A 26,283-nucleotide genomic window follows, 5' to 3' on the forward strand; every position below is an offset into this window, starting at 1 on the left:
CTGACCAAGTGCCTTATTATTTCAAGTGCCTTCATTTATTGTAAATGCAGGAGGAATTTACTGTACGTACTTTATGTAATCAATTATAGGCCGTCATACAGTGTGTAATTGTAGTTTATATAATAAGTAGTACTATAATTAGTTGTATGAATGGAAACACCGATAATTGTATTCTCTTTCACTATTTGTGCATCCTGTGGTTAGACGGGAAATAAATGACACGTCATTTATTCCAATTATATATTTTATTTCCTCAAACAGCTTTAAATAGTCTAACAGAGGACATGTTTTGTACAGTCATTCAATTAATTATCACAAAACATATCTTTAGCATTTAGAAATCTAAATAAACTTTACAATAAGGTCACATATTAACTTAAACCATATAATATATTTTATTGCATTCATGTTAGTTACAGGAGTAGTTCACTTTCAGAACAAAAATTTACAGATAATGTACTCACCTCCTTGTCATCCAAGATGTCATGTCTTTCTTTCTTCAGTCGTAAAGAAACCATGTTTTTGGAGGAAAACATTTCAGGATTTCTCTCCATATAATGGACTTCTATGGTGACCCTGATTTTAAACTTCCAAAATGCAGTTTAAATGCAGCTTCAAAAGGGCTCTAAATGATCCCAGCCGAGGAAGAAGGGTCTTATCTAGCGAAACGATCGGTTATTTTCCAAAAAACATTTACAATTTATATACTTTTTAATCTCTACACAGAGTACACACAGAGCTAGACAAGATGAGCATTTGAGGTTAAAAAGTATAAATTGTAAAAAAAATTTTAGAAAATAACCGATCGTTTTGCTAGATAAGGCCCTTCTTTCCTCGGCTGTGATCGTTTAGAGCCATTTGAAGCTGCATTTTGGAAGTTCAAACTCGGGGGCACCATAGAAGTCCATTATATGGAGAGAAATCCTGAAATGTTTTCCTCAAAAAACATAATTTCCTTACGACTGAGGAAAGAAAGACATGAACATCTTGGATGACAAGGGAGTGAGTACATTATCTGTAAATTTTTGTTCTGAAAGTGAACTACTCCTTTAATAAAATACAATTGTTCATTGATGTTAGTTTCTAATGCTCAGAGAACTTTTGATTTAAAACGTTTCTGTAATAAATAGATATTCTTGGCCAAATATTGTTTTAACAAACATTGGTTGTTAAACAATTGAACCTTAAAGTCTGTGAAGCAGTACATACTTTGTAAACAAAATGTAAAGAAAAAAAAAGGATCGACTTCATTGAGAACCACTGCAAATCTTGCTACATCTGAGATTTATTTACATGCAGATCAATCCTAAATGAGACAATTATAATGAGCTTTTTGTAATTTGCTTAAATAATTTGTTAAATCCTCCTGGCTTGTTTATTTTTTTAGGCAAGTTTATAGTTTGTTGCTTTCTATGACCATAATTTTGAGCAGTACAAAAAGAGAAAAAAAGGTTGACAGGACTACTGTTGAGTCAAGTTTTGTTATATTATTTTCATAATACAATGCTTCAGTGCAGCTTCACAGAAATGTATGTCTCAGTGGTTCAATGTCTTTAGGCCATAGTGACCAGCTTTACAATAAATATTTTTAGAGATTGTAATATCTCTAATTCCCAAGTGACCAAGCCAAAACCTCTATAAAAACCTGTACGAGATATTAGAGAGAAAAATCTTGAGAAAACAAGACTCAACTGGAGAGCCATCCTCCTGTGGAAACAAATTATTGTCCATGTGATAGTGATATATAACGTAATATGTAATACTATTGGCAGCCATAATGGGCTACAAAAAACTAAAACAAAGCACAAACACAGTCCATGCCCATCAATTTGAATGCAATTCATCCGCTATAAGCTTTTGTCTGTATGTGTGAAGGACGCGACTTGAAAGGTCATGATTCTTTCAAAATACAAGTCTTTACTCAATTGTCAGTTTGCACAACGGCGACTTCAAATCACTAGTTAAAACACTAAACTTAATATAGCGTCTCTTTTTATTTCAAGAACACTAGAGAGGTCCACGTTGCGTGGTTTCCACGAGAAGAGCTTCTAATAAAAATAAAACGGATGACTTTTAACTTGAAAAACGCGTGGCCAGCTTTTATGTCGTAGCTGATTGACTACTCACAGTTGTTGCCTTTTTGCAGGCAGCGAACGATTATTGATCCTTCCCCAAATAACGCATTTTAAATATTCGGTGAGTAAGCCTTGCATTTTTTTCTTTTTTCAGTAATGACCTTTGTTTTTGCATTTACTGAAAGATCCGTTATGCAGCCACTCTCTGAGTATGTAGGCCAAACAGTGCTCTATGCAGTGCGGTATGTCCTCTTTGTCTTCGAGAATTTTCAATCACATTCACGAACCTCTGCACGTGTGTTGGGTTTTGTTGAGTCGCGGTGTTTTGACTCAATGCTTTTTATGAAAAGAAACCAAACCACGTTGCGGGTTAAATGGGAACATTCAAAGTCCATCGTCTTGTTCGTCGCGATATTGCGACCACAAGCACATCAACCCAAAGCCAAACAGCACTGCAGCTCTCTGGTCGCCCTGGGTATTTTTTAGGTCAAAGATTTACTGATATTGTATCATAGCTGGATGCTGTGTTGCATCTCTTTTTTTACACAACGAAGCCAAATGTTTTACAACATGAAAAATAAATAATACAAAATAAATGTATAAACACACACACACACACACACACACACACACACTACTGCTCAAAAGTTTGGGTTTGGTAAGATTTTTAATGTTTTTTTTTTTTTTTTATAAAGACGTTTCTTATGCTCTTCAAGGCTGTTTATTTGATCAAAATACAGAAAAAATATTATTACGATGTAAAACAATGTTTTTCCATATTAATATGCATTTAAAATTTAATTTATATCTGTAATTAAAGTTGAATTTTCAGAAGCATTACTCCAGTCTTCAGTGTCACATGATCCTTCAAAAATCATTCTAATATGCTGATTTATTATCTTTGCTGGAAACGTTTGTGCTGCCTAATATTTTTTTGGAACCTGTGATACTTTTTTCAGGATTCTTTGATCAGTAGAAGGTTCAAAAGAACAACATTTATTTAAAGTAGAAAGGTTTTCTAACAATATACAAATATTAAAATTTTTACTCTGTCATTTTTTAAAGAAATTAATAATTTTATTTAATTTGATAAAAAAAAATGATAGCATAGATTTACATTGTTAGAAAATATTTATATTTTGAAAAAATGCTGTTCTTTTTAACTTGTTATTCATCAAAGAATCCTGAAAAAAAGAATCAAAGGTTCCAAAAAAATATTTGGTAGCACAACTGTTTCCAATCTTGGTCATTCTAATATTAAATCAGCATATTCGAATGATTTCTGAAGGATCATGTGACACCTAAGACTGGAATAACAGCTTATGAAAATTTAGCTTTGCATCACAGAACTAAAATATATCTTTAAGTATATTAAATAAAAAATAAAAAAACATTTTATATTGTAATAACATTTTGTAACATTACTTTCATACATATGAAATATATATAATGTTTTTCTGTATTTTTGATCAAATAAATACAGCCTTGATGAGCGTAAGAGACTTCTTTAAAAACATAAAAAATAATTTTAGGCCTAAGTGTGTGTGTGTGTGTATATATATACATATACACACACACACACACACACACACACACACACACACACACACATATATATATATATAATGTATGTGTGTGTGTGTATGTATATATTATATATATATATATTTGTATGTATTTCCTTTAAATTCCAATGATAGAATGTACTGCATTCTAATTGGTTATCTTTTTATTTGTATTAATACCTCAAGACTGAAAAGGCAGAAACACATTGCCAGAAATTCAGCGTTTGTAACATCAAGTGGGTTTTTGGTGCACATCTATTTGAAAAAAGAAGTGCTTATTCATTGATTAAAATGACACTAACTTTGTCCAGTTGTAATGTGTGTTTTTGTTGTCTCAGGTTTAAATCAATTGCCGCAACTGCATTTTACCACCGAGGGAAGCTGTTGGAGGTGCTGCTCACTGGTTGAGTGCTGAAATTTTCATTTTGCCTGAGAACAATCTACACTTCAGCCTGCTCACACTGAAAAAACAGACAACTGCCCTGCACTGACGCCATGGAGTGAGTCGCAGTTATCAACATTTTTTTACGTGTCAAATATTGTGTAGTTTATCTGTATAAATGTTTTAGGAATAGTATAGACTGTTTTCACAAAGCGTTATCATTCGGCCATATTGGCGGCACTGAATGTAAACAATCCCACTGAACTGAACGAAACTCGCATGTTTTGCTGATTATTGCTGCTGATGTGTCAAATCTCCCTAAAATAACAATATACTCTCGTATATATATTAATTATAAGTAATTATCCAGTAAAGAGATCAATCAACGAATGTTAGTCAGTCAGTAAAGCGAAATGACCGTTAATTTAATTAAAAATAACCTGCTGGGAACGTTCTCTCTAGGTTATAAAAATAAAACTTCAAAATAACCTGCAGGAAACGTTCTGGGACGGTTCTTTTTAGGGTAAAAAATAAAACCAAAAAATAACCTGCAGGGAACGTTCTTTATAGGTTATTAAAAGGAGAACCTACAGCAGTGTTGTTTTTGACAACCATCTTAGATTTAGTCTTAGTCTTTTGGACTAAAATGCTTCTTAGTTTTAGTCAAATTTTAGTCACTTCTATATGTGATAGTTTTAGTCCAATTTTAGTCGACGAAAAGTCAAAAAGGTTTTAGTCTAGTTTTAGTCAAAAAAGGGGAAAAAAGTAGTCTTTTAACAAATTAATGTAGGTCAGTAAGTATTTTGCTGTTGGGTAGTGTCACTTATAAGTTCTGAAAATAGCAGATCTATAGTTCAACACAATGTGAGCTTCCGGATTGACTATTTTCACCAATAATTACAATAATGAAGGAATGTTTTAGAACATAAAAGACAAAAAAGGATGGAATGCTAAAACGGCTTGCCATACTAGTATAGCAAAGAGTATTTAATGCTAAAACGGCTTGCCATAGCGTCAGATACTTTTTAAGTTTTAATTGGCATGCACAATAAGCGGAAATGTCATGCATTTTAAACGTCTGACGGACCACCCACTAACATTTTCGTCTATTCTCGTCTCGTCAACGAAAACTCACACACGTCTCGTCATGTTTTAGTCATCAACGAGCCATTTTTATCTCGTCATCGTCTCGTTATCGTCATGAAAAAAAGTGGCGTCAACGAAATGATTTCGTCATCGTCATCGTCATCGTCATCGTTGACGAAAACAACACTGACCTACAGGGAATGTTCTGGGAACGTTCTCATTTGGTTCCCCAAAAAATAACCAAATGGGAACCATATGGGAACGTTCTGTGTTTGCTGGGATCTGAGTATCACCCATATAGCCGTACATCCGGATAACTGACCAAATCGTGACACATGCCCTCTTTAGGTTGATAATCAAACTAGACCGTCGACAAATTAGCGTCAGGTAGCACTGTACTAAATGTCATAAAAGTGGAATATGACGTATTTTACTAGCATTCCCTTTGGAAATGTACAAATTTTCCTTCCTTTCCTATTCTTGCCCTAGTCGTTCTCCAAGCACTAGTCAGCTGATGTCCGGGAACATCACAAATAAGACAGACCCACGGTCGCTCAACTCAAGGGTCTTCATCGGGAACCTGAACACTATGCTGGTTACCAAGGCAGATGTTGAAGCCATTTTTAGTAAATACGGCAAGATTGTGGGCTGCTCTGTGCATAAGGGCTACGCCTTCGTCCAGTACGTTAATGAGAGGACTGCACGGGCGGCTGTAGCAGGAGAGGATGGGCGAATGATTGTTGGACAGGTGCTTGGTGAGGACAAAGAAAAAATTACTCTCTTATCATTATCATTTTAAAATCATCTTAAATTAACAATCACGCTGTCTTTCCATCAGATATTAATTTGGCAGGAGAGCCCAAACCTCACAGGTCAAAAACAACAAAGCGATCGGCTGGAGATATGTACAGGTAAGGAAAACATTTCATCTTATGAATTTTCACCTGTTATAATCATTTTATTTCAATTTCAATCTCTAATCATTTTCTAAAATCTCAGCAGCGGTAGTTCTACTTTTGAGCTTGATTATGATTTCCAGAGAGATTACTATGACAGGTAAGATCTGCACAAACACTGCCCAGTGTGGATTCATAAAAAGGTGCACTTTTTTCTGACTTTTCAATCTGCTTGTGTTGTTCAGAATGTATTCATACCCTTCTCGTGTGCCCCCTCCACCACCTCCTCCCCTCTCACGGGCTGTGATCCCTTCCAAACGTCCACGGGTCAGTGTGAGTGGGGGAACCAGCCGCCGCACCAAGTCCAGCTTCTCCACTTCATCCAAGAGCAGCCAACGGACGCCTTCTCGAACTCGTCAGTACCTCTTTTTATTATTTTCCTTCTCTAGAAAAGTTCATTTAGAATCTGCCAGTGACAAATGCATTTGAAATAAATATTGATTTATATTTGTCTGCATTTTCATTATTAGCCATTTATACAGTTTAACCGTCATTGACTTGTCAGTTTGTATCATCAGCTTTTTTTATTCTTTCAGTGAAAGCAGATGATCTCCAAACCATTAAGAGAGAGCTTGCTCAAATCAAACATAAGGTTGACTATCTTCTGGAGAGTCTGGACAGGATGGAGAAAGACCACAGCAAGAAATCTGGTAACATTCCCCATTTCCTATGGAGTTTGTGTACCAGGGTCACCAGAAAATGTCAAAATGGGCCCAGCCTAAAATTAGTAATTCAAAATGTTGATGTTTTTAATGCATTTATAAATGGGAATATGTTCAGTTAAACAGATTTGGCAATCTGTTATATACACACAGTTGAAGTCAAAAGTTTACATACACCTTGCAGAATCTGCAAAATGAGAATTATTAAAAAAAAAAAAAAATCATCCCTCTTATTTTATTTAGTACTGACCTGAATAAGATATTTCACATACAAGATGTTTACATAGTTACATTTATAAAAAAAAAAAAAAAAAAAAACTTCAACAGTTTACATACACTTGATTCTGAATCTGAATACTATGTTGTTTCCTGAATGATCCACAGCTTTTTGTTTAGTGATAGTTGTTCTTGAGTCCCTTTTTAGTCCTGAACAGTTAAACTGCCTGCTGTTCTTCAAAAAAAAAATCCTTCAGGTCCCAAAACTTTTTGGTTTTTTGGCATTTTGAACCCTTTCCAACAATGACTGAGGACAACTGAGGGACTCATATGCAACTATTACATAAGGTTCAAACACTGACTGATGATTCAGAATGAAACATGATACATTAAGAGCTGGGGGGTACAAACTTTTAAACAGAATATGTACATTTTTCTTATTTTGCCTAAATATCATATATTTTGTCCATATAGTACTTCCCTTCAGAAGCTACTTGCATGTTTTCCAAAGAACAAAATAAGTTAAATTTACCCTGATCTTTAAATTCAAAAGGTTTTCATGCATGGTGTTTCCTTCTGAACCATCAGTGAGCATGTGAACCTTCTGTAATATATATGTAATTTCTATTTTAATATTTTAGGAAATATTTCTCCTTATTTTAGAGAACAGTTGTGCTGCTTAATATTTTGAGACCATGATTAAAAAAAAATCTGGATTCTTTAATGAATAGAAATGTGAAAAGTCAATATTTATTTGAAATATTTTTATAAGTACCTATTAGAATTTTTTTTATATTTATTGTATATACATGTGTCTTATCTCAGATGGGAAAACTGTGAAGGCAGAAGCTGGTGAGGCTTCCTCCCTTCAGCATTCCAACAAGAAAGACAGAGAGAGAGAAGAGCAAGAGATAAATGATTCTGAAGAGGAAAGAGACTTGTTGGAAGAAGAGGAGGGGGAAGAGGTATGTTTAAAAAAATAATAATAAAAATTCATATGTGAAATGAAGGTTAAGTGTTGCAGTTGGTGCTGGATATTGTACAGATATCTTTTTTTGGTTCTTCTCAGATTAAAAGCCAGGGAGGAGAGAATGAAGAAGAAGAGGGAGAGGAAGAAGAGGGCGAGCACGAAGAAGGGGAAGATGATGGTGACAGCGTTAATGGTGATGACTCATAGGTTGTTTTAAACCACGCGGATAGGAGACACACACTCAAAAGTCAGCCCTTTCAGTTGTTTTGAAAGGTTGAAGCCAGTCTTTAAAAGATTTGTCTGTTATGATGTAGATACCTGCACTCCTATAATAACTGACACTACAGTTACATCAGTTCCACTGATGTCAGTTTATTCGTAATGTTAGCATGAGATCTTTTCAGGCTTTTGAAGTGTCCCTCAACCTTGATTAAGACAAACGTCTGTTTTCTCCAGTTATTCTTAATCATTCTGACTTGAACCTGAGAGTTTTTTTTTTATTTTTCACTAGCAGAATATGTACGTTGTGTGTTCTCAGAGTGAAACTGGCCTCATCTCTGTTTGCCCTGTGTGTCTTATCAATTTTTGTTTTTTTCCTGTGAGCTAAGATAAAATCTGTATTTTAAAAAGGGGAAACTTGAGTGGCTCCTCTATTACAAAGAGCCAATGAAGCTTCCAGGAAACATGTATGTTTGTATTTACCTGTCTTTTTTATATTACCCTGTTTCAGAATAATTCTGCAGGAAAATTTCAATAAAATATAAAATTAAATTTTTGTTTTCTCAGTTTTGCAAACATAACACTCATGCAGGCTTGATAGCACTGGCAAATATTTAATCATGACACTATCGGGGTTTGTTTTTTAGTAGTGAGGACACTGTTTTTAGTTTAGTTTTAATTCTTTTTCATTGTCACTCCACAGTGAACTTTACATTTTAGATTTTCACTGTTTATCATAAACGTTCTGCTTCTTTGTTGATGTCTAACCACATGGGGGTAAGAATGAAAGTAAGACAAAAGTCAGTGACATATTTGGTACATTTTATTAAATGTTTAACATTTGATATGTTAGAAATACGGGAAGTGCTACTCTCATTCTTAGAAAGATCATATGAACTTAGCTCCTTTACTCTCCTTCACTCTATTGTTTAGATTTATGTATTGAAACAAAAGCAATGATCTCCCTTTCTTTGTCCCTATTGTTTACTCTTATTTACCAAGATATATTCACTTACACAGGAACAATTAAATTCCATAAAATAATTTAAGCATTGCATCCTGCACTGGATATGGGTTATACAAGACATTCACAAGGGGAAAAGCAGAAAACCACCAAAACTGGTGTAACTTGCTGGATCATCATAAACCCAAGTGTTCTGCCAAAGTTGTTTAGAAATCTTATCACCGGTCTCCAGTGTGAGAACAACGCCATTGCTAGCATTACCATTGGAGGTAGGCTTCCAAGCATGCAGAGAGCACTGGGTTTCACCATTCTTCAAGAGACTGATTGCCATTGTGGGTCCACCATGAGAATGACTGTAAAATCTGAAGTAATAGGCTCCTTTCATTGGTGCTGTGAAAACACCTGTACAAAGTAGCCACAGAAAATATCATGTAAACAGGATTCTGCATTTGTTATGATAATTTCTTCAGAGAACTTACCAGTATTTGAGTCATAGGCACCTCCAATATTACTAAAAACTTTTTTGGAGACCAGAGTTTTTGGAGTACTAATGGGCCAAGTGTTTCCTGTTCCAGATTCCATAAGTCCAGCAGAAAAGGCAACATTTTTGCCTGTGATTAAACAAATAGACCAGTATGAAATATAGAATAAAATAAGTGTTGCTAATCAATGATTTTAAATTGATGTGTAAATAAACAAAAAAAAAAAAATTCCACAATGATGTTAAAAAAAAACTCAACCACTGTTCCAACTTACCTTCATTTTCAGTCAGTACTTTGGCTAGTGTTTCTTCTAATTTTTGTATCCTTTCATTCATATCTTTCAGTTTCTCAAGCAATATTTTTTTCAGCAATATAAGTGGACTAACTCCCAGCACAGAGCAGCAGTACCATTTGTAACACCGCCATCGTCAGTTATTTTCCAGGTACACAAATTACTTCTGTAATTACTCCACAATTCAGCTTGGAATTCCAAACGCTGTTGCAAGTGCTTTAAAACCTTGTATTACGGTTGCTCAAGTTTGTAAACATTTGTATTTTAGACTGTCTGAGTTTTTTTTTTTTTTTGTAGTAATCCGTTAGGACAATAAAAGACTTACCGTTGGACAGAAGACTCTTTGTAGTCTGTTCTGGCCCAAAGTCATAAATCAATGCCCTGGGAGGCCGATTTTGTTACAAAAATAGTAGTTAATTAATTGATTACAATATTTCTACAGTTTTCTAGCAGTATAAGTAATCTATCTTTAAATACTCTGTAAATTGAAGTACAAATATTAAAAAATTAATTAATTAAATCAAGCAATATCAGCGATGTTTCTGGTGCCAGAGAATATCTTCAAAGATAAGTTAGTGACCTCCCCAAATGAGGTCATCCTGACTGAGAACGCCCCCTTTTTTAGTTCAATCGTGTCACCAATACCATGATTTTGACGTGAAGTATACTTCATATATGGTTACTTTTTTATCCTGTCACTGCACATTATGAGCTTTAAATTTTTGATTTTCACTGTTTATTATAAACTTTCTGCTTCTTTGTCAGTGTCTAACCACATGGGAATGAGAATGAAAGCAAAACATATTTTAGTGATGTAGGCTATTTCATTTATTTAATTAAATGTTCAGCATTTGATATGCTAGAAGTATGGAAACTTACACGTTAATTCATACCTTCCATGCCAGATAATAAAGATCCAGCCCCAGATGCCAGATTCTGTCAGAAATTATCCGTTTTGTCTGGTAACCAAACAACTACTCAGCACAATTGCCTAATACCCAAAACCTGTTAAAAGCAAGTCTTGTCTGGTAAACCAGTAATAACAGTCTTCTGTCTGCCAAGAAGTTGACTGAGCAAAGACAAAAAAGAGCAGAAGCAGGAGACGAAGTAATGCTGATAAAGAAGGAGCAGAGTTTATTGAATAATCTTAGTTGCGTATGTTTCAATGCTCAAACTTCGTCTGACGAATACAAATCCAACAATAGTGTTATACCAAACTGCTTCACAACAACATCCCATAAACCTTGAATTTCTATAAACATTCCCACTTATCTCTTATTCATGAAGACATCCTTTGAAACACAGTAATAAGACTAAACAACAATGGAAAATAAGAAAGAAAACAATCAATCACTGCAATGAGTGTATAAATGGTTATAATGATTATTATAAATGATTACATTGGATAATAAAATGATTAAATGCTAAATGATTATAAATGAATGAATGAATGAATTAATATAAAAGAAAGAAAGTAAAATACAACACAAATGTATGGTTGCTCTTGAAGCAAAAGACACAGTTTGCATTTAAGGATCCTTAAGTTATGGGTTATACAAGGTTCAGACGTTCACATGGGGAAAAGCAGAAAACCTCCAAAACTGGTGTAACTTGCTGGATCATCATAAACCCAGGTGTTCTCCCAAAGTCGTGTAGAAATTTGATCACCAATCTCCAGTGTGAGAACAACACCATTGCTGGCATTACCATTGGAGGAACGCTTTGAAGAATGCAGAGAGCACTGGGTTTCTCCATTCTTCAAGAGACTGACTGCCATTGTGGTTCCACCATGACAATGACCGTAAAATCTGAAGTAATAGGCTCCTTTCATTGGTGCTGTGAAAATACCTGCAATGCACATGTACAAGGTAGCCACAGAAAATATCATCATGTGAACAGGATTCTGCATTTGTCATGATTTTCTCTTTAGAGAACTTACCAGTATTTGAGTCATAGGCACCTCCAATATTGTTGAAGACTTTTTTGTAGACCAGAGTTTTCCCAATATTAAAGGGCCCAGTGTGTCCTGTTCCAAATTCCATAAGTCCAGCAGAAAAGGCAACCTTTTTGCCTGTGAATAAACAAATAGACCAGTATGAAATGTATATTAAAATAAAATATGTAATTTAAAACATTTAAATGTCAACAAAGTGTGCCTTTTACTTGCCTTCGTTCTCTTTCTGTAAAGATTCCAGCTTATTTTGTGAATCTTGTACTGTGGTTTTTAAAGCTGTTCAAATACACAGATATATTATAACGTCACAGTGTTTCTAAACAATGATTTTAAACTGATGTGTAAATAAATAAATTGTAGTTTTTCCACAGTGATGTTCAAAAAAATGCAACCACTGTTTCAACTCACCTTCATTTTCACTCAGTACTTTGGCCATTGTTTCTTCTAATTTTTGTATCCTTTCGTTCATATTTTTCAGTTTCTGGAGCTCAGCTATAATGTCCACACTTGGTGAAAATATCTCTTCTGCAAGAGAACTCCCAGCACAGAGCAGCAGTACCATTTGTAACATTGCCATCATTATTTTTCAGGTAAACAAATTACTTCTGTAACTGTTCCACAATTCAGCGTAGAATTCCAAATGCTGTTGCAAGTGCTTTAAAACCTTTTATACGTTTGGACAAGTTTGTAAACATTTGTACTTTAGACTGTCTGAGGGTTTTGTTTATTTGAGTGATCCATTAGGACAAGTCAGATGTAGAGATATTGAGTGCACTAAAAGTACATTTTCAGCATAATAAATGCATCAGTGGATTATTAACTACACCTGACCTATATTATAAGCGTATTAAAATACTTAGAATTGGACAAAAGACTCTTTGTAATCTGTTCTGGCTCAAAGTCGTAGATCAATGTCCCGGGAGGCAGATTTTTAATAAAAATAGAAGTTAATTTATTGATTACAATTTTTCCACTGTTTTTCTAGCAGTATAAGTAATCTATCTTTACAAACTCTATATAAGTTAAAGTACAAAAATAAAAAATAAAACAAGCAACAAAGATTTTAATTCTTTCATTCATGTCACCAATACCATGATTTTGACGTGAAGTATATGGAGTTTGTGTACCAGGGTCACCAGAAAATGTCAAAATGGGCCCAGCCTAAAATTAGTAATTCAAAATGTTGATGTTTTTAATGCATTTATAAATGGGAATATGTTCAGTTAAACAGATTTGGCAATCTGTTATATACACACAGTTGAAGTCAAAAGTTTACATACACCTTGCAGAATCTGCAAAATGAGAATTATTAAAAAAAAAAAAAAAATCATCCCTCTTATTTTATTTAGTACTGACCTGAATAAGATATTTCACATACAAGATGTTTACATAGTTACATTTATATATAAAAAAAAAAAAAAAAAACTTCAACAGTTTACATACACTTGATTCTGAATCTGAATACTATGTTGTTTCCTGAATGATCCACAGCTTTTTGTTTAGTGATAGTTGTTCTTGAGTCCCTTTTTAGTCCTGAACAGTTAAACTGCCTGCTGTTCTTCAAAAAAAAAATCCTTCAGGTCCAAAAACTTTTTGGTTTTTTGGCATTTTGAACCCTTTCCAACAATGACTGAGGACAACTGAGGGACTCATATGCAACTATTACATAAGGTTCAAACACTGACTGATGATTCAGAATGAAACATGATACATTAAGAGCTGGGGGGTACAAACTTTTAAACAGAATATGTACATTTTTCTTATTTTGCCTAAATATCATATATTTTGTCCATATAGTACTTCCCTTCAGAAGCTACTTGCATGTTTTCCAAAGAACAAAATAAGTTAAATTTACCCTGATCTTTAAATTCAAAAGGTTTTCATGCATGGTGTTTCCTTCTGAACCATCAGTGAGCATGTGAACCTTCTGTAATATATATGTAATTTCTATTTTAATATTTTAGGAAATATTTCTCCTTATTTTAGAGAACAGTTGTGCTGCTTAATATTTTGAGACCGTGATTAAAAAAAAATCTGGATTCTTTAATGAATAGAAATGTGAAAAGTCAATATTTATTTGAAATATTTTTATAAGTACCTATTAGAATTTTTTTTATATTTATTGTATATACATGTGTCTTATCTCAGATGGGAAAACTGTGAAGGCAGAAGCTGGTGAGGCTTCCTCCCTTCAGCATTCCAACAAGAAAGACAGAGAGAGAGAAGAGCAAGAGATAAATGATTCTGAAGAGGAAAGAGACTTGTTGGAAGAAGAGGAGGGGGAAGAGGTATGTTTAAAAAAATAATAATAAAAATTCATATGTGAAATGAAGGTTAAGTGTTGCAGTTGGTGCTGGATATTGTACAGATATCTTTTTTTGGTTCTTCTCAGATTAAAAGCCAGGGAGGAGAGAATGAAGAAGAAGAGGGAGAGGAAGAAGAGGGCGAGCACGAAGAAGGGGAAGATGATGGTGACAGCGTTAATGGTGATGACTCATAGGTTGTTTTAAACCACGCGGATAGGAGACACACACTCAAAAGTCAGCCCTTTCAGTTGTTTTGAAAGGTTGAAGCCAGTCTTTAAAAGATTTGTCTGTTATGATGTAGATACCTGCACTCCTATAATAACTGACACTACAGTTACATCAGTTCCACTGATGTCAGTTTATTCGTAATGTTAGCATGAGATCTTTTCAGGCTTTTGAAGTGTCCCTCACCCTTGATTAAGACAAACGTCTGTTTTCTCCAGTTATTCTTAATCATTCTGACTTGAACCTGAGAGTTTTTTTTTATTTTTCACTAGCAGAATATGTACGTTGTGTGTTCTCAGAGTGAAACTGGCCTCATCTCTGTTTGCCCTGTGTGTCTTATCAATTTTTGTTTTTTTCCTGTGAGCTAAGATAAAATCTGTATTTTAAAAAGGGGAAACTTGAGTGGCTCCTCTATTACAAAGAGCCAATGAAGCTTCCAGGAAACATGTATGTTTGTATTTACCTGTCTTTTTTATATTACCCTGTTTCAGAATAATTCTGCAGGAAAATTTCAATAAAATATAAAATTAAATTTTTGTTTTCTCAGTTTTGCAAACATAACACTCATGCAGGCTTGATAGCACTGGCAAATATTTAATCATGACACTATCGGGGTTTGTTTTTTAGTAGTGAGGACACTGTTTTTAGTTTAGTTTTAATTCTTTTTCATTGTCACTCCACAGTGAACTTTACATTTTAGATTTTCACTGTTTATCATAAACGTTCTGCTTCTTTGTTGATGTCTAACCACATGGGGGTAAGAATGAAAGTAAGACAAAAGTCAGTGACATATTTGGTACATTTTATTAAATGTTTAACATTTGATATGTTAGAAATACGGGAAGTGCTACTCTCATTCTTAGAAAGATCATATGAACTTAGCTCCTTTACTCTCCTTCACTCTATTGTTTAGATTTATGTATTGAAACAAAAGCAATGATCTCCCTTTCTTTGTCCCTATTGTTTACTCTTATTTACCAAGATATATTCACTTACACAGGAACAATTAAATTCCATAAAATAATTTAAGCATTGCATCCTGCACTGGATATGGGTTATACAAGACATTCACAAGGGGAAAAGCAGAAAACCACCAAAACTGGTGTAACTTGCTGGATCATCATAAACCCAAGTGTTCTGCCAAAGTTGTTTAGAAATCTTATCACCGGTCTCCAGTGTGAGAACAACGCCATTGCTAGCATTACCATTGGAGGTAGGCTTCCAAGCATGCAGAGAGCACTGGGTTTCACCATTCTTCAAGAGACTGATTGCCATTGTGGGTCCACCATGAGAATGACTGTAAAATCTGAAGTAATAGGCTCCTTTCATTGGTGCTGTGAAAACACCTGTACAAAGTAGCCACAGAAAATATCATGTAAACAGGATTCTGCATTTGTTATGATAATTTCTTCAGAGAACTTACCAGTATTTGAGTCATAGGCACCTCCAATATTATGAGTTTTTGGAGTACTGTTCCAGATTCCATAAGTCCAGCAGAAAAGGCAACATTTTTGCCTGTGATTAAACAAATAGACCAGTATGAAATATAGAATAAAATAAAATAAGTGTTGCTAAACAATGATTTTAAATTGATGTGTAAATAAACAAAAAAAAAATTCCACAATGATGTTAAAAAAAAACTCAACCACTGTTCCAACTTACCTTCATTTTCAGTCAGTTAAAACACTTTGGCTAGTGTTTCTTCTAATTTTTGTATCCTTTCATTCATATCTTTCAGTTTCTCAAGCAATATTTTTTTTTTCTCAGCAATATAAGTGGACTAACTCCCAGCACAGAGCAGCAGTACCATTTGTAACACTGCCATCGTCAGTTATTTTTCAGGTACACAAATTACTTCTGTAATTACTCCACAATTCAGCTTGGAATTCCAAACGCTGTTACAAGTGCTTTAAAACCTTGTATTACGGTTGCTCAAGTTTGTAAACATTTGTACTTTAGACTGTCTGAGGTTTTTTTTTTTTTTTTTTGTAGTAATCCGTTAGGACAATAAAAGACTTACCGTTGGACAGAAGACTCTTTGTAGTCTGTTCTGGCCCAAAGTCATAAATCAATGCCCTGGGAGGCCGATTTTGTTACAAAAATAGTAGTTAATTAATTGATTACAATATTTCTACAGTTTTCTAGCAGTATAAGTAATCTATCTTTAAATACTCTATAAATTGAAGTACAAATATTAAAAAATTAATTAATTAAATCAAGCAATATAAGCGATGTTTCTGGTGCCAGAGAATATCTTCAAAGATAAGTTAGTGACCTCCCCAAATGAGGTCATCCTGACTGAGAACGCCCCCTTTTTTAGTTCATTCATGTCACCAATACCATGATTTTTGGTTACTTTTTTATCATGTCACTGCACATTATGAGCTTTACATTTTTGATTTTCACTGTTTATTATAAACTTTCTGCTTCTTTGTCAGTGTCTAACCACATGGGAATGAAAATGAAAGCAAAACATATTTTAGTGATGTAGGCTATTTCATTTATTTAATTAAATTTGATATGCTAGAAGTATGGAAACTTACACGTTAGATCATACCTTCCATGCCAGATAATAAAGATCCAGCCCCAGATGCCAGATCCTGTCAGAATTTATCCGTTTTGTCTGGTAACCAAACAACTACTCAGCACAATTGCCTAATACCCAAAACCTGTTAAAAGCAAGTCTTGTCTGGTAAACCAGTAATAACAGTCTTCTGTCTGCCAAGAAGTTGACTGAGCAAAGACAAAAAAGAGCAGAAGCAGGAGACGAAGTGATGCTGATAAAGAAGGAGCAGAGTTTATTGAATAATCTTAGTTGCGTATGTTTCAATGCTCAAACTTCGTCTGACGAATACAAATCCAACAATAGTGTTATACCAAACTGCTTCACAACAACATCCCATAAACCTTGAATTTCTATAAACATTCCCACTTATCTCTTATTCATGAAGACATCCTTTGAAACACAGTAATAAGACTAAACAACAATGGAAAATAAGAAAGAAAACAATCAATCACTGAAATGAGTGTATAAATGGTTATAATGATTATTATAAATGATTACATTGGATAATAAAATGATTAAATGCTAAATGATTATAAATGAATGAATGAATTAATTAATATAAAAGAAAGAAAGTAAAATACAACACAAATGTATGGTTGCTCTTGAAGCAAAAGACACAGTTTGCATTTAAGGATCCTTAAGTTATGGGTTATACAAGGTTCAGACGTTCACATGGGGAAAAGCAGAAAACCTCCAAAACTGGTGTAACTTGCTGGATCATCATAAACCCAGGTGTTCTCCCAAAGTCGTGTAGAAATTTGATCACCAATCTCCAGTGTGAGAACAACACCATTGCTGGCATTACCATTAGAGGGACGCGTTGAAGAATGCAGAGAGCACTGGGTTTCTCCATTCTTCAAGAGACTGACTGCCATTGTGGTTCCACCATGACAATGACCGTAAAATCTGAAGTAATAGGCTCCTTTCATTGGTGCTGTGAAAATACCTGCAATGCACATGTACAAGGTAGCCACAGAAAATATCATATGTGAACAGGATTCTGCATTTGTCATGATTTTCTCTTTAGAGAACTTACCAGTATTTGAGTCATAGGCACCTCCAATATTGTTGAAGACTTTTTTGTAGACCAGAGTTTTCCCAATATTAAAGGGCCCAGTGTGTCCTGTTCCAAATTCCATAAGTCCAGCAGAAAAGGCAACCTTTTTGCCTGTGAATAAACAAATAGACCAGTATGAAATGTATATTAAAATAAAATATGTAATTTAAAACATTTAAATGTCAACAAAGTGTGCCTTTTACTTGCCTTCGTTCTCTTTCTGTAAAGATTCCAGCTTATTTTGTGAATCTTGTACTGTGGTTTTTAAAGCTGTTCGAATACACAGAGATATTATAACGTCACAGTGTTTCTAAACAATGATTTTAAACTGATGTGTAAATAAATAAATTGTAGTTTTTCCACAGTGATGTTCAAAAAAATGCAACCACTGTTTCAATTCACCTTCATTTTCACTCAGTACTTTGGCCAGTGTTTCTTCTAACTTTTGTATCCTTTCGTTCATATTTTTCAGTTTCTGGAGCTCAGCTATAATGTCCACACTTGGTGAAAATATCTCTTCTGCAAGAGAACTCCCAGCACAGAGCAGCAGTACCATTTGTAACATTGCCATCATTATTTTTCAGGTAAACAAATTACTTCTGTAACTGTTCCACAATTCAGCGTAGAATTCCAAATGCTGTTGCAAGTGCTTTAAAACCTTTTATACGGTTGCACAAGTTTGTAAACATTTGTACTTTAGACTGTCTGAGGGTTTTGTTTATTTGAGTGATCCATTAGGACAAGTCAGATGTAGAGATATTGAGTGCACTAAAAGTACATTTTCAGCATAATAAATGCATCAATGGATTATTAACTACACCTGACCTATATTATAAGCGTATTAAAATACTTAGAATTGGACAAAAGACTCTTTGTAATCTGTTCTGGCTCAAAGTCGTAGATCAATGTCCCGGGAGGCAGATTTTTAATAAAAATAGAAGTTAATTTATTGATTACAATTTTTCCACTGTTTTTCTAGCAGTATAAGTAATCTATCTTTACAAACTCTATATAAGTTAAAGTACAAAAATAAAAAATAAAACAAGCAACAAAGATTTTAATTCTTTCATTCATGTCACCAATACCATGATTTTGACGTGAAGTATACTTTCTATATGATATTTTACCATGTCACTGCACATTAAGTTTTTGATTTTCACTGTTAATTATAAACTTTCTGCTTCTTTGTTGGTGTCTGACTTCATGGGGGTAGGAATGAAAGTGAAACATAATTCAGTGATGTATTTGGTTTATTTAATTAAATGTTCAGTATCTGATATGCTAGAAATATGGAAAGTGCTACTCTTGTTCTTAGAAAAATCATACAAGCTCCTAAAAGCTAAAAGTAAATGATCTATCTAACTAAAAAGTAACAATCTCTCTTTCTTTATGCCTATTATTTACTCTTACTTACTAAAATGTAGTTCACTTACATGATATATCATGCCTCCATGCCAGATCCTGTCAGAAAATATCTATTTTGTCTGGTAACCGTACAACTACTCAGCAAACTTGCCTAATACCTAAAACCTGTTAAAGGCAAGACTTGTCTGGTACCCAAAAGTAGTGTTTGTCTGGTACCCAAACCCATATTAATAGTCTTCTGTCAGCCAAGAAGTTGACTGAGCAAAGACAGAAAAGAGCAGAAGCAGGAGACGAAGTGATGCTGATAAAGAGGAAAGTTTATTGAATAGTCTTAGTTGCATATGTTTCAATGCTCATACTTTGTCTGACGAATACAAATCCAACAAGTAGTTATACCAAACTACTTCACAATAACATCCCATAAACCTTGATTTTCTATAAATGTTACCACTTATCTCTTATCCATGAAGACAAACAGCCTTTGAAACCAGTCATAAGACTAAACAACAATTGAAGAATAAGAAAGGAAACACAACACAAATGGTTGCTCTCTTGAAGCAAAAGACACAAAGGTTTACATTTGAAGTTCCTTAGGTTTTCTGAGTTGTACAAGATTCAGACATTCACATGGGAAAAAGCAGAAAACCACCGAAACTGGTGTAATTTCCTGGACCATCATAAACCCAGGTGTTTTGCCAAAGTTGTGTATAAATTTCATCACCGATCTCCAGTGTGAGAACAACTCCATTGCTGCCACTACCACTGGAGAAATCCTGCCAAGCATACACAGAGCACTGGGTTTCACCATTCTTCATGAGACTGACTGACATTGGGGTTCCAGTTTGACAAAAACTGTAAAATCTGAAGTAATAGGCTCCTTTCATTGGTGCTTTAAAAATACCTGCAATGCACATGTACAAAGTAGCCACAGAAAATATCATCATGTGAACAGGAGTCTGCATTTGTCATGATATTCTCTTGACAGAGCTTACCAGTATTTGGATCATAGCCACCTCCAATATTACTGAAGACTTGCTTGTAGACCATAGTTTTTGGAGTACTAATGGGACCAGTGTTTCCTGATCCAGATCCAAGTCCAACAGAAAAGGCAACCTTTTTGTCTGTGAATAAACAAATAGACCAGTGTAAAATAAATTATTTAATTTAAAACATTAAAATGTTTTCCTGAACCTTGTACTTTTACTGTTGAAATACACTTATATATGATAACGTCACAGTGTTTCTAAACAATGACTTAAAACCGACGTGTAAGTTGCAATTTCTTTAAAATAGTTCAGAAATTGTTGTTTTTCCACAATGATGTTTAAAACAAAATTCAACCACTGTTCCACTTTACCTTCATTCATTCTTCTTATCCTTTCATCCACTTTATTATTAATCTCCTCATCTGTTAAACATGAACCTTTTTCAAGTGAACTCCAAACACAGAGCAGCAGTATCATATGTAACACCGCCATCTTCAGTTATTTTTCAGGTACACAGATTATTCCTGTAATTATTCCACAGTTCAGCTTCAAATTTCAAATGCTGTTACAAAAGCTTTAAGTTCGTAAACATTTGTAGACTGATGTTGTGAAGGCTTTATTTATTTCAGTAATCCATTAGGACAAGTCAGATGTAGAATTGAGTGCACTAAAAGTACAATTTTAGCATAATAAATGCATGAATGGATTATTAAATACACGGAGGCTTATTAGTATTTATTATAAATAAGTTGAATCTGACCTAAATTATAAGATCATTAAAATACTTACAAGTTCTTCAGGTGGTCACGAAGCATCATCTGATGCCACTGTTGCCACGGTTATTTAAAGATAAATTAGTGACCTCCCCAAATGAGGTCATCCAGACTGGAAACGCCTCTTTAAACAGGCCTGTTAAATGTGTTCTGCAGTTGCAGAGCTCCTCTCCTCTTCACTTTTCATCCACAGCAGCATGCTTCCTGCCTACTACTATTAAAGTTGCTGGATTGCCTTTAAAACATTCAAACTTTAAAACTACTCTAAACTTTAAAACTGAAAACCTTCAAACATCAAGCTTTTTAAACCTTTTACAATCTTTCTGGTCTGGCTTTAACAAGCCAACTTCAAAGTTTGTCTTGACAAACTTTTTTATCTAGTTATAATTCTTTTTCTTCTGAGACTAACATTTTCAAACACTACTCCTCACACACTTAAAACTAACCATTAAATTTCCAAATTTTTATGGACCAAACTTAAAATGGCTTAAAACTTTAAACTTTAATAGACTTACATTGACGGAATGTTCAAATTAACCAAGACTATTTGAACTCCAAATGACAAAATTCAAATCTTCCTTGAGAATCCCTTGAGACTCAATTCTTTGTATTATTTCGGACATTGTGATGTCAATCACCCGTCCAAATACCGTCCGCATTTTTAGATAAACATTGCCCCCAAATTGGGTACACTGTATGATCATCTTTAACTGAAATCTTATTTTTGATTTCTGGCATACAAATTAACCTACATTCTGGATGCTGCTGTAAATCATCACCAAGTATATTTTTGTTGATGAGGTTTTAATCTGGCAAAAACTGGACACTGGATGTATTGACCAAAGCGCAAGTGCATGACTGTATGCAAAGATGGTAACTCTTGGATCATACAGCACTAAATACATGATAGCTCTTCTAAATGAGCAGGCCTGTCAGGATGAAGATGTCACCTGTGAACATCGCCATCCCCACAGCATGTCATCCTTCTTCATGCCACTGAATCGCCACAAAACTGATGAAAAAAGATCATGTTGTGTTTCGCTGATTAATTCAAATGTTCTCATTACATGATATCCCGCAGTGGTCTTTTGTTTTGAAACAGTGGCTATGTAGAATAAAAACTAGACAACTTGAATGAATGCATGAAGTCAGGTTTTGAAAGAATGGCTAGCTGTTTGATAAGTCTGATAGCTTTGGAGTTTTGTATTAAGAATTTTGAAAGTGTGTACCTCACTTGTGAAGAATATTAATACAACAAACCCTGTAATTTCACATTTAGAAAGCAATAAAACTAAACATTCATACATCTCAAATGAAGCTATTCTTCCACAATTTTTTAGGTTCGGTATATATTCCAGTATGATAGTACTGTTAACAAAGTTCTGTCTTATTCACTTTTGTATTTTCTTAGTTTGCATACAGTTTTGAAGAGTATGCAAATGTGCAAATTGGTCTGTTGGTACACATTTGAAAAAGATAAGAAAAAAAGACCTATTAAGAAATGTGAACCTATTGAGAAATTAATAACCTAATACTGAGAAATGTTGCAGCGATTGTGAAAAACTCTAGATATCAGATATTTCAACCGGCATTGTTTGTGCAATGTTTTATATTCAGACATGTTAAGATTTGGACATGCAGAGAACATTCGACCAAGTAGAATGGAACTATATGATGTTTGATTTCGTCACAAATTTAGAAAGCAGATTAATGTGATATATTAATCTCCAAAAGCTTTAGTGACCAATCAAAATATCTATGTCCCCTTCTCAATTCAAAGGGGGACAAGACAAGGCTCTCTGTTGTACCCATTTCTCTTTGCAATCATGGTAGAGCCTTTAGCAATATATATTCGACAGCAGGCAGATATTCCACCAGTTGTTATAGTAGGCCTTCTACAGCATATTTAATTGAGCGAGTCTTTTCTGCCTCTTCTCACTTATGTTATAAGATTTGGGAATATTTTAGGTTTCACTGTAAATTGGGAAAAAAGTGAACCAATTCATGTTCAGACACACACTCTCTGTTTAAATCTAGATTAAAGACACATCTCCTCATTCACATAATGCATCTCATAACTTTGTACTGCAGTCATATCTGATCGAATACACATTATCCTTCTTTAGCTTTGGTTGAACACATAATTTTTTAGTTGAAGTTGGAACAGCTACGCTTTTTCCAGGGGTGTCACCCAAATGCAAAATTGATGGACATGCAGTAAACCTGCAGGTACTGGACTGATGTTTTTTATTTGCTCTCAAGAGTATATAAAAGGAGGGTTAATCCTTTTTCTTTATTACTATTCAATAAAGAAAAAAAATGGGGGGGGGGGGGGGTTAGTTTTCAGTCTATGGTCCGCTAGGCCATCAATGGAAGTATGATCGCCCACCCAGGATATCTGCCAACCTACAGCTTTGAAGCTTAATACTTATTTATTCAGAAATCTCACTTTCAAATGAACCCTTATGACTGATTTTGTGGTCCTGTGTCACATTTATATAAACATAACACCTTTTTGAAAATTTGCTGAAATGTTTTTGGAGATGTGAGATCCAGGGCATCAGCCGCATTCAGCAGCCTCACCTCAGCCAGTTCTTCTGGAATTTGATGCTGGATCTGATCATTTGTTTTGTCTCTATAATTTGTTTTGTGTATATCAAACTGGCAGTCTGTAGCCTTATTAATCTATTACTTGTTTCAGAGCAATTTGTCTAAGGACAAAGTTAAGTTTCATAACTTGAATTCCATACTAACTAGAGTGCTGCTTTTGTACTATTGACAGTATACACATGTAATGGAAACAGATGATAGTGGGAGAAGAAACATTTTTTTCTTCAAACTGTCTTCTTCTTAGTCTGGTTGTCTGGGCAGATATTATTTGTGTAATATCAGAATTTGTTATTAGAGGCCAAGCCCCAAAGGGGTTGTAGCCCCTACTGTGTCCGCTGGTTTTCTTCTTATTATTATTATTATTCCTCCCCAATGGAAGGCAATGGTAGCCCTATGAACTGTAATTAGGAAAATTATGAAACACACTTGTAGTGATGGTCATGAATAGTGATCTGACCAAATTTGGGGTCTGTAGGACCAACTCTATAGTGCCACCACAAGTAACTTTTCAAATGGTTCTACCTTTTGAACCCATTGTTCTAGAAAAATTAAATTTAGTACACCTGATCACTTTCTTCACGGTGATAACGTTGAATATCTGACACTAAGGCTACATCCATTACAATAGTGCCATTTTGAAAAGTACAGTAACAGCATTTTTTTATATACTCCTCCTTCAAAATGTGTCCAATTCTTATGAAAATTGGCTCTGATTGTCATGATCGGGGCTGTGGGGTTTCCCTCAGCCTCCTGAGGTCGCTATTCACACTGCACTTCTGATAGCATTCACCTGTCCTTGTCGTTAACACTGATTCACTCACAGCTGTTCACCATTTGGACTTTTGTATAAGAACTCTCATTTCTCACTCCTGCTTCATGTCTGCATTGTCTTTTGTCCTCTGTGTATTTTGTATTCTAGATTCCGGCTCTTGACCTTGTTCTTGTTTTGTTCTTTTAGTATTCAGTTTATGTCGTGTTGTGCCGTGTTGGCCTTTTGGTTTGGTTGTGTTTGTTTGTTTAATTAAAACCCTTACCCTGCATTTGGACCCAGATCTCCTTACTCCAACGTGACAGAATGCAGACATCCATGATGGGTCCAGCGGGGAGAATTTTTTTTGAGGGGGCAGCAACCACCTGCTCGGTTCCGGACACTGAGGGGATGTCCTTTGAGGCGGCGTCGGCAGCTCGGTTCGAGTTCATCTACGCCTGCCTGGCGGCGATGGACACCCGCAGTGCCGAGACGGCGCGGAAGCGCCCCTGCTTTGCAGAGGAGGTGGCGACGACCGCTCTCACTGTTCCTGACGGCGGTGACCGCTCTCGCTGTTCCTGATCCGGCGGTGACCGCTCTCGCTGTTTCTGACGCGGCGGTGACCGCTCTCGCTGTTCCTGACGCGGCGGTGACCGCTCTCGCTGTTCCTGACGCGGCGGTGACCGCTCTCGCTGTTCCGGACGCGGCGGTGACCGCGCTCTCTGTTCCGGACGCGGCGGTGACCGCGCTCTCTGTTCCGGACGCGGCGGTGACCGCGCTCTCTGTTCCTGACGCGCCGGTGACCGCGCTCTCTGTTCCGGACGCGGCGGTGACCGCGCTCTCTGTTCCTGACGCGCCGGTGACCGCGCTCTCTGTTCCGGACGCGGCGGTGACCGCGCTCTCTGTTCCGGACGCGGCGGTGACCGCGCTCTCTGTTCCGGACGCGGCGGTGACCGCGCTCTCTGTTCCTGACGCGCCGGTGACCGCGCTCTCTGTTCCTGACGCGCCGGTGACCGCGCTCTCTGTTCCTGACGCACCGGTGACCGCGCTCTCTGTTCTGGATGCGCCGGTAACCGCGCTCTCTGTTCCTGTTCCCCTGGCTGCAGGGCCAACTCGCATTCCTCTGGCTGCGGGGCCCGCGGACGTTCCACTGGCGGCGAGGTCAGCTCACGTTCCTCTGGCGGCAGTGTCCACTCACGTTCCTCCACTGCACGGCCCTGGCCCGCCATCCCTCCCCCTGACTTGCCTTCCTCCGTACCTCCTCCCTCCAGACTTTGGGAACGTCTGGAAGCCGTTCCGTAGGGAGGGGGTACTGTCATGATCGGGGCTGTGGGGTTTCCCTCAGCCTCCTGAGGTCGCTATTCACACTGCACTTCTGATAGCATTCACCTGTCCTTGTCGTTAACACTGATTCACTCACAGCTGTTCACCATTTGGACTTTTGTATAAGAACTCTCATTTCTCACTCCTGCTTCATGTCTGCATTGTCTTTTGTCCTCTGTGTATTTTGTATTCTAGATTACGGCTCTTGACCTTGTTCTTGTTTTGTTCTTTTAGTATTCAGTTTATGTCGTGTTGTGCCGTGTTGGCCTTTTGTTTTGGTTGTGTTTGTTTGTTTAATTAAAACCCTTACCCTGCATTTGGACCCAGATCTCCTTACTCCAACGTGACACTGATGATCTTTGTACTGAGCCGCATATAAATGACCGAATGGATTTTTGAACAGTTCATGCCATTCAATTGAGCAATAAACCCTGTGGATAAACAGTTTGCAATAAAGGATGGAATAACAAACTATACTTTATAAAAGCTATAAAGAAAGAA

General features: G+C 35.8%; 3 protein-coding genes and 2 pseudogenes across 7 annotated transcripts; 1 reads left to right on the top strand and 4 right to left on the bottom strand.

Annotated features, from left to right (window-relative positions):
• The first annotated feature begins 797 nt into the window (after positions 1-797).
• On the top strand, positions 798-14,886 carry LOC141344042 (heterogeneous nuclear ribonucleoprotein C). Of its 3 annotated transcripts, XM_073848765.1 has the most exons (10): positions 798-2,196; positions 3,979-4,140; positions 5,598-5,863; positions 5,947-6,019; positions 6,111-6,164; positions 6,250-6,419; positions 6,601-6,714; positions 7,768-7,907; positions 14,076-14,111; positions 14,216-14,886. In XM_073848765.1, exons 2-10 carry the CDS (start codon positions 4,136-4,138, stop codon positions 14,321-14,323), a joined length of 966 nt encoding a protein of 321 aa, XP_073704866.1. In that variant the 5' UTR covers positions 798-2,196; positions 3,979-4,135; the 3' UTR covers positions 14,324-14,886. The 3 variants fall into 3 exon arrangements, with proteins under 3 accessions (XP_073704866.1, XP_073704865.1, XP_073704863.1); XM_073848764.1 differs by lacking the exons at positions 14,076-14,111; positions 14,216-14,886 and adding an exon at positions 8,012-8,683 and having other exon boundaries at positions 813-2,196; XM_073848762.1 differs by lacking the exons at positions 14,076-14,111; positions 14,216-14,886 and adding an exon at positions 8,012-8,683 and having other exon boundaries at positions 819-2,196; positions 6,108-6,164.
• LOC141344988 (complement C1q-like protein 4) lies at positions 8,958-10,003 on the bottom strand (annotated as a pseudogene).
• LOC141344044 (complement C1q-like protein 4) lies at positions 10,990-12,465 on the bottom strand. 2 transcript variants are annotated; one of them, XM_073848768.1, is made up of 4 exons: positions 12,232-12,465; positions 12,037-12,099; positions 11,809-11,940; positions 10,990-11,717 (listed from the first exon to the last, which is right to left on the bottom strand). In XM_073848768.1, exons 1-4 carry the CDS (start codon positions 12,401-12,403, stop codon positions 11,440-11,442), a joined length of 645 nt encoding a protein of 214 aa, XP_073704869.1. In that variant the 5' UTR covers positions 12,404-12,465; the 3' UTR covers positions 10,990-11,439. The 2 variants fall into 2 exon arrangements, with proteins under 2 accessions (XP_073704869.1, XP_073704868.1); XM_073848767.1 differs by lacking the exon at positions 12,037-12,099.
• Positions 11,064-18,632, bottom strand: LOC141344043 (complement C1q-like protein 4). 2 transcript variants are annotated; one of them, XR_012356804.1, is made up of 4 exons: positions 18,380-18,632; positions 17,957-18,088; positions 17,251-17,866; positions 11,064-11,086 (listed from the first exon to the last, which is right to left on the bottom strand). XR_012356804.1 is itself a non-coding variant. In XM_073848766.1 (3 exons), the coding sequence occupies exons 1-3, from the start codon at positions 18,549-18,551 to the stop codon at positions 17,589-17,591; spliced, it is 582 nt and encodes a 193-aa protein (XP_073704867.1). In that variant the 5' UTR covers positions 18,552-18,632; the 3' UTR covers positions 17,127-17,588. The 2 variants fall into 2 exon arrangements, 1 of the variants encoding a protein (XP_073704867.1); XM_073848766.1 differs by lacking the exon at positions 11,064-11,086 and having other exon boundaries at positions 17,127-17,866.
• LOC141344488 (complement C1q-like protein 4) lies at positions 15,161-16,419 on the bottom strand (annotated as a pseudogene).
• Positions 18,633-26,283: the final 7,651 nt, after the last annotated feature.

This window comes from Garra rufa, chromosome 10 (assembly GCF_049309525.1).
Source record: "Garra rufa chromosome 10, GarRuf1.0, whole genome shotgun sequence".
NCBI lineage: Eukaryota > Metazoa > Chordata > Actinopteri > Cypriniformes > Cyprinidae > Garra > Garra rufa.

Excerpts from the sequence above, each read along its gene's own strand:
- LOC141344042 (XM_073848765.1), top strand. Across the intron at positions 6,020-6,110 it reads TCGGCTGGAGATATGTACAG|CGGTAGTTCTACTTTTGAGC; the intron begins GTAAGGAAAACA and ends AAATCTCAGCAG. Across the intron at positions 6,420-6,600 it reads ACGGACGCCTTCTCGAACTC|TGAAAGCAGATGATCTCCAA; the intron begins GTCAGTACCTCT and ends TTATTCTTTCAG.
- LOC141344043 (XM_073848766.1), bottom strand. The coding sequence starts at position 18,551 with ATGATGGCAATGTTACAAATGGTACTGCTGCTCTGTGCTGGGAGTTCT. Across the intron at positions 18,089-18,379 it reads AGTACTGAGTGAAAATGAAG|GCAAAAAGGTTGCCTTTTCT; the intron begins GTGAATTGAAAC and ends GTTTATTCACAG. Across the intron at positions 17,867-17,956 it reads TGCCTATGACTCAAATACTG|GTATTTTCACAGCACCAATG; the intron begins GTAAGTTCTCTA and ends TGTGCATTGCAG.
- LOC141344044 (XM_073848768.1), bottom strand. The coding sequence starts at position 12,403 with ATGATGGCAATGTTACAAATGGTACTGCTGCTCTGTGCTGGGAGTTCT. Across the intron at positions 12,100-12,231 it reads AGTACTGAGTGAAAATGAAG|CTTTAAAAACCACAGTACAA; the intron begins GTGAGTTGAAAC and ends GTATTTGAACAG. Across the intron at positions 11,941-12,036 it reads TTTACAGAAAGAGAACGAAG|GCAAAAAGGTTGCCTTTTCT; the intron begins GCAAGTAAAAGG and ends GTTTATTCACAG.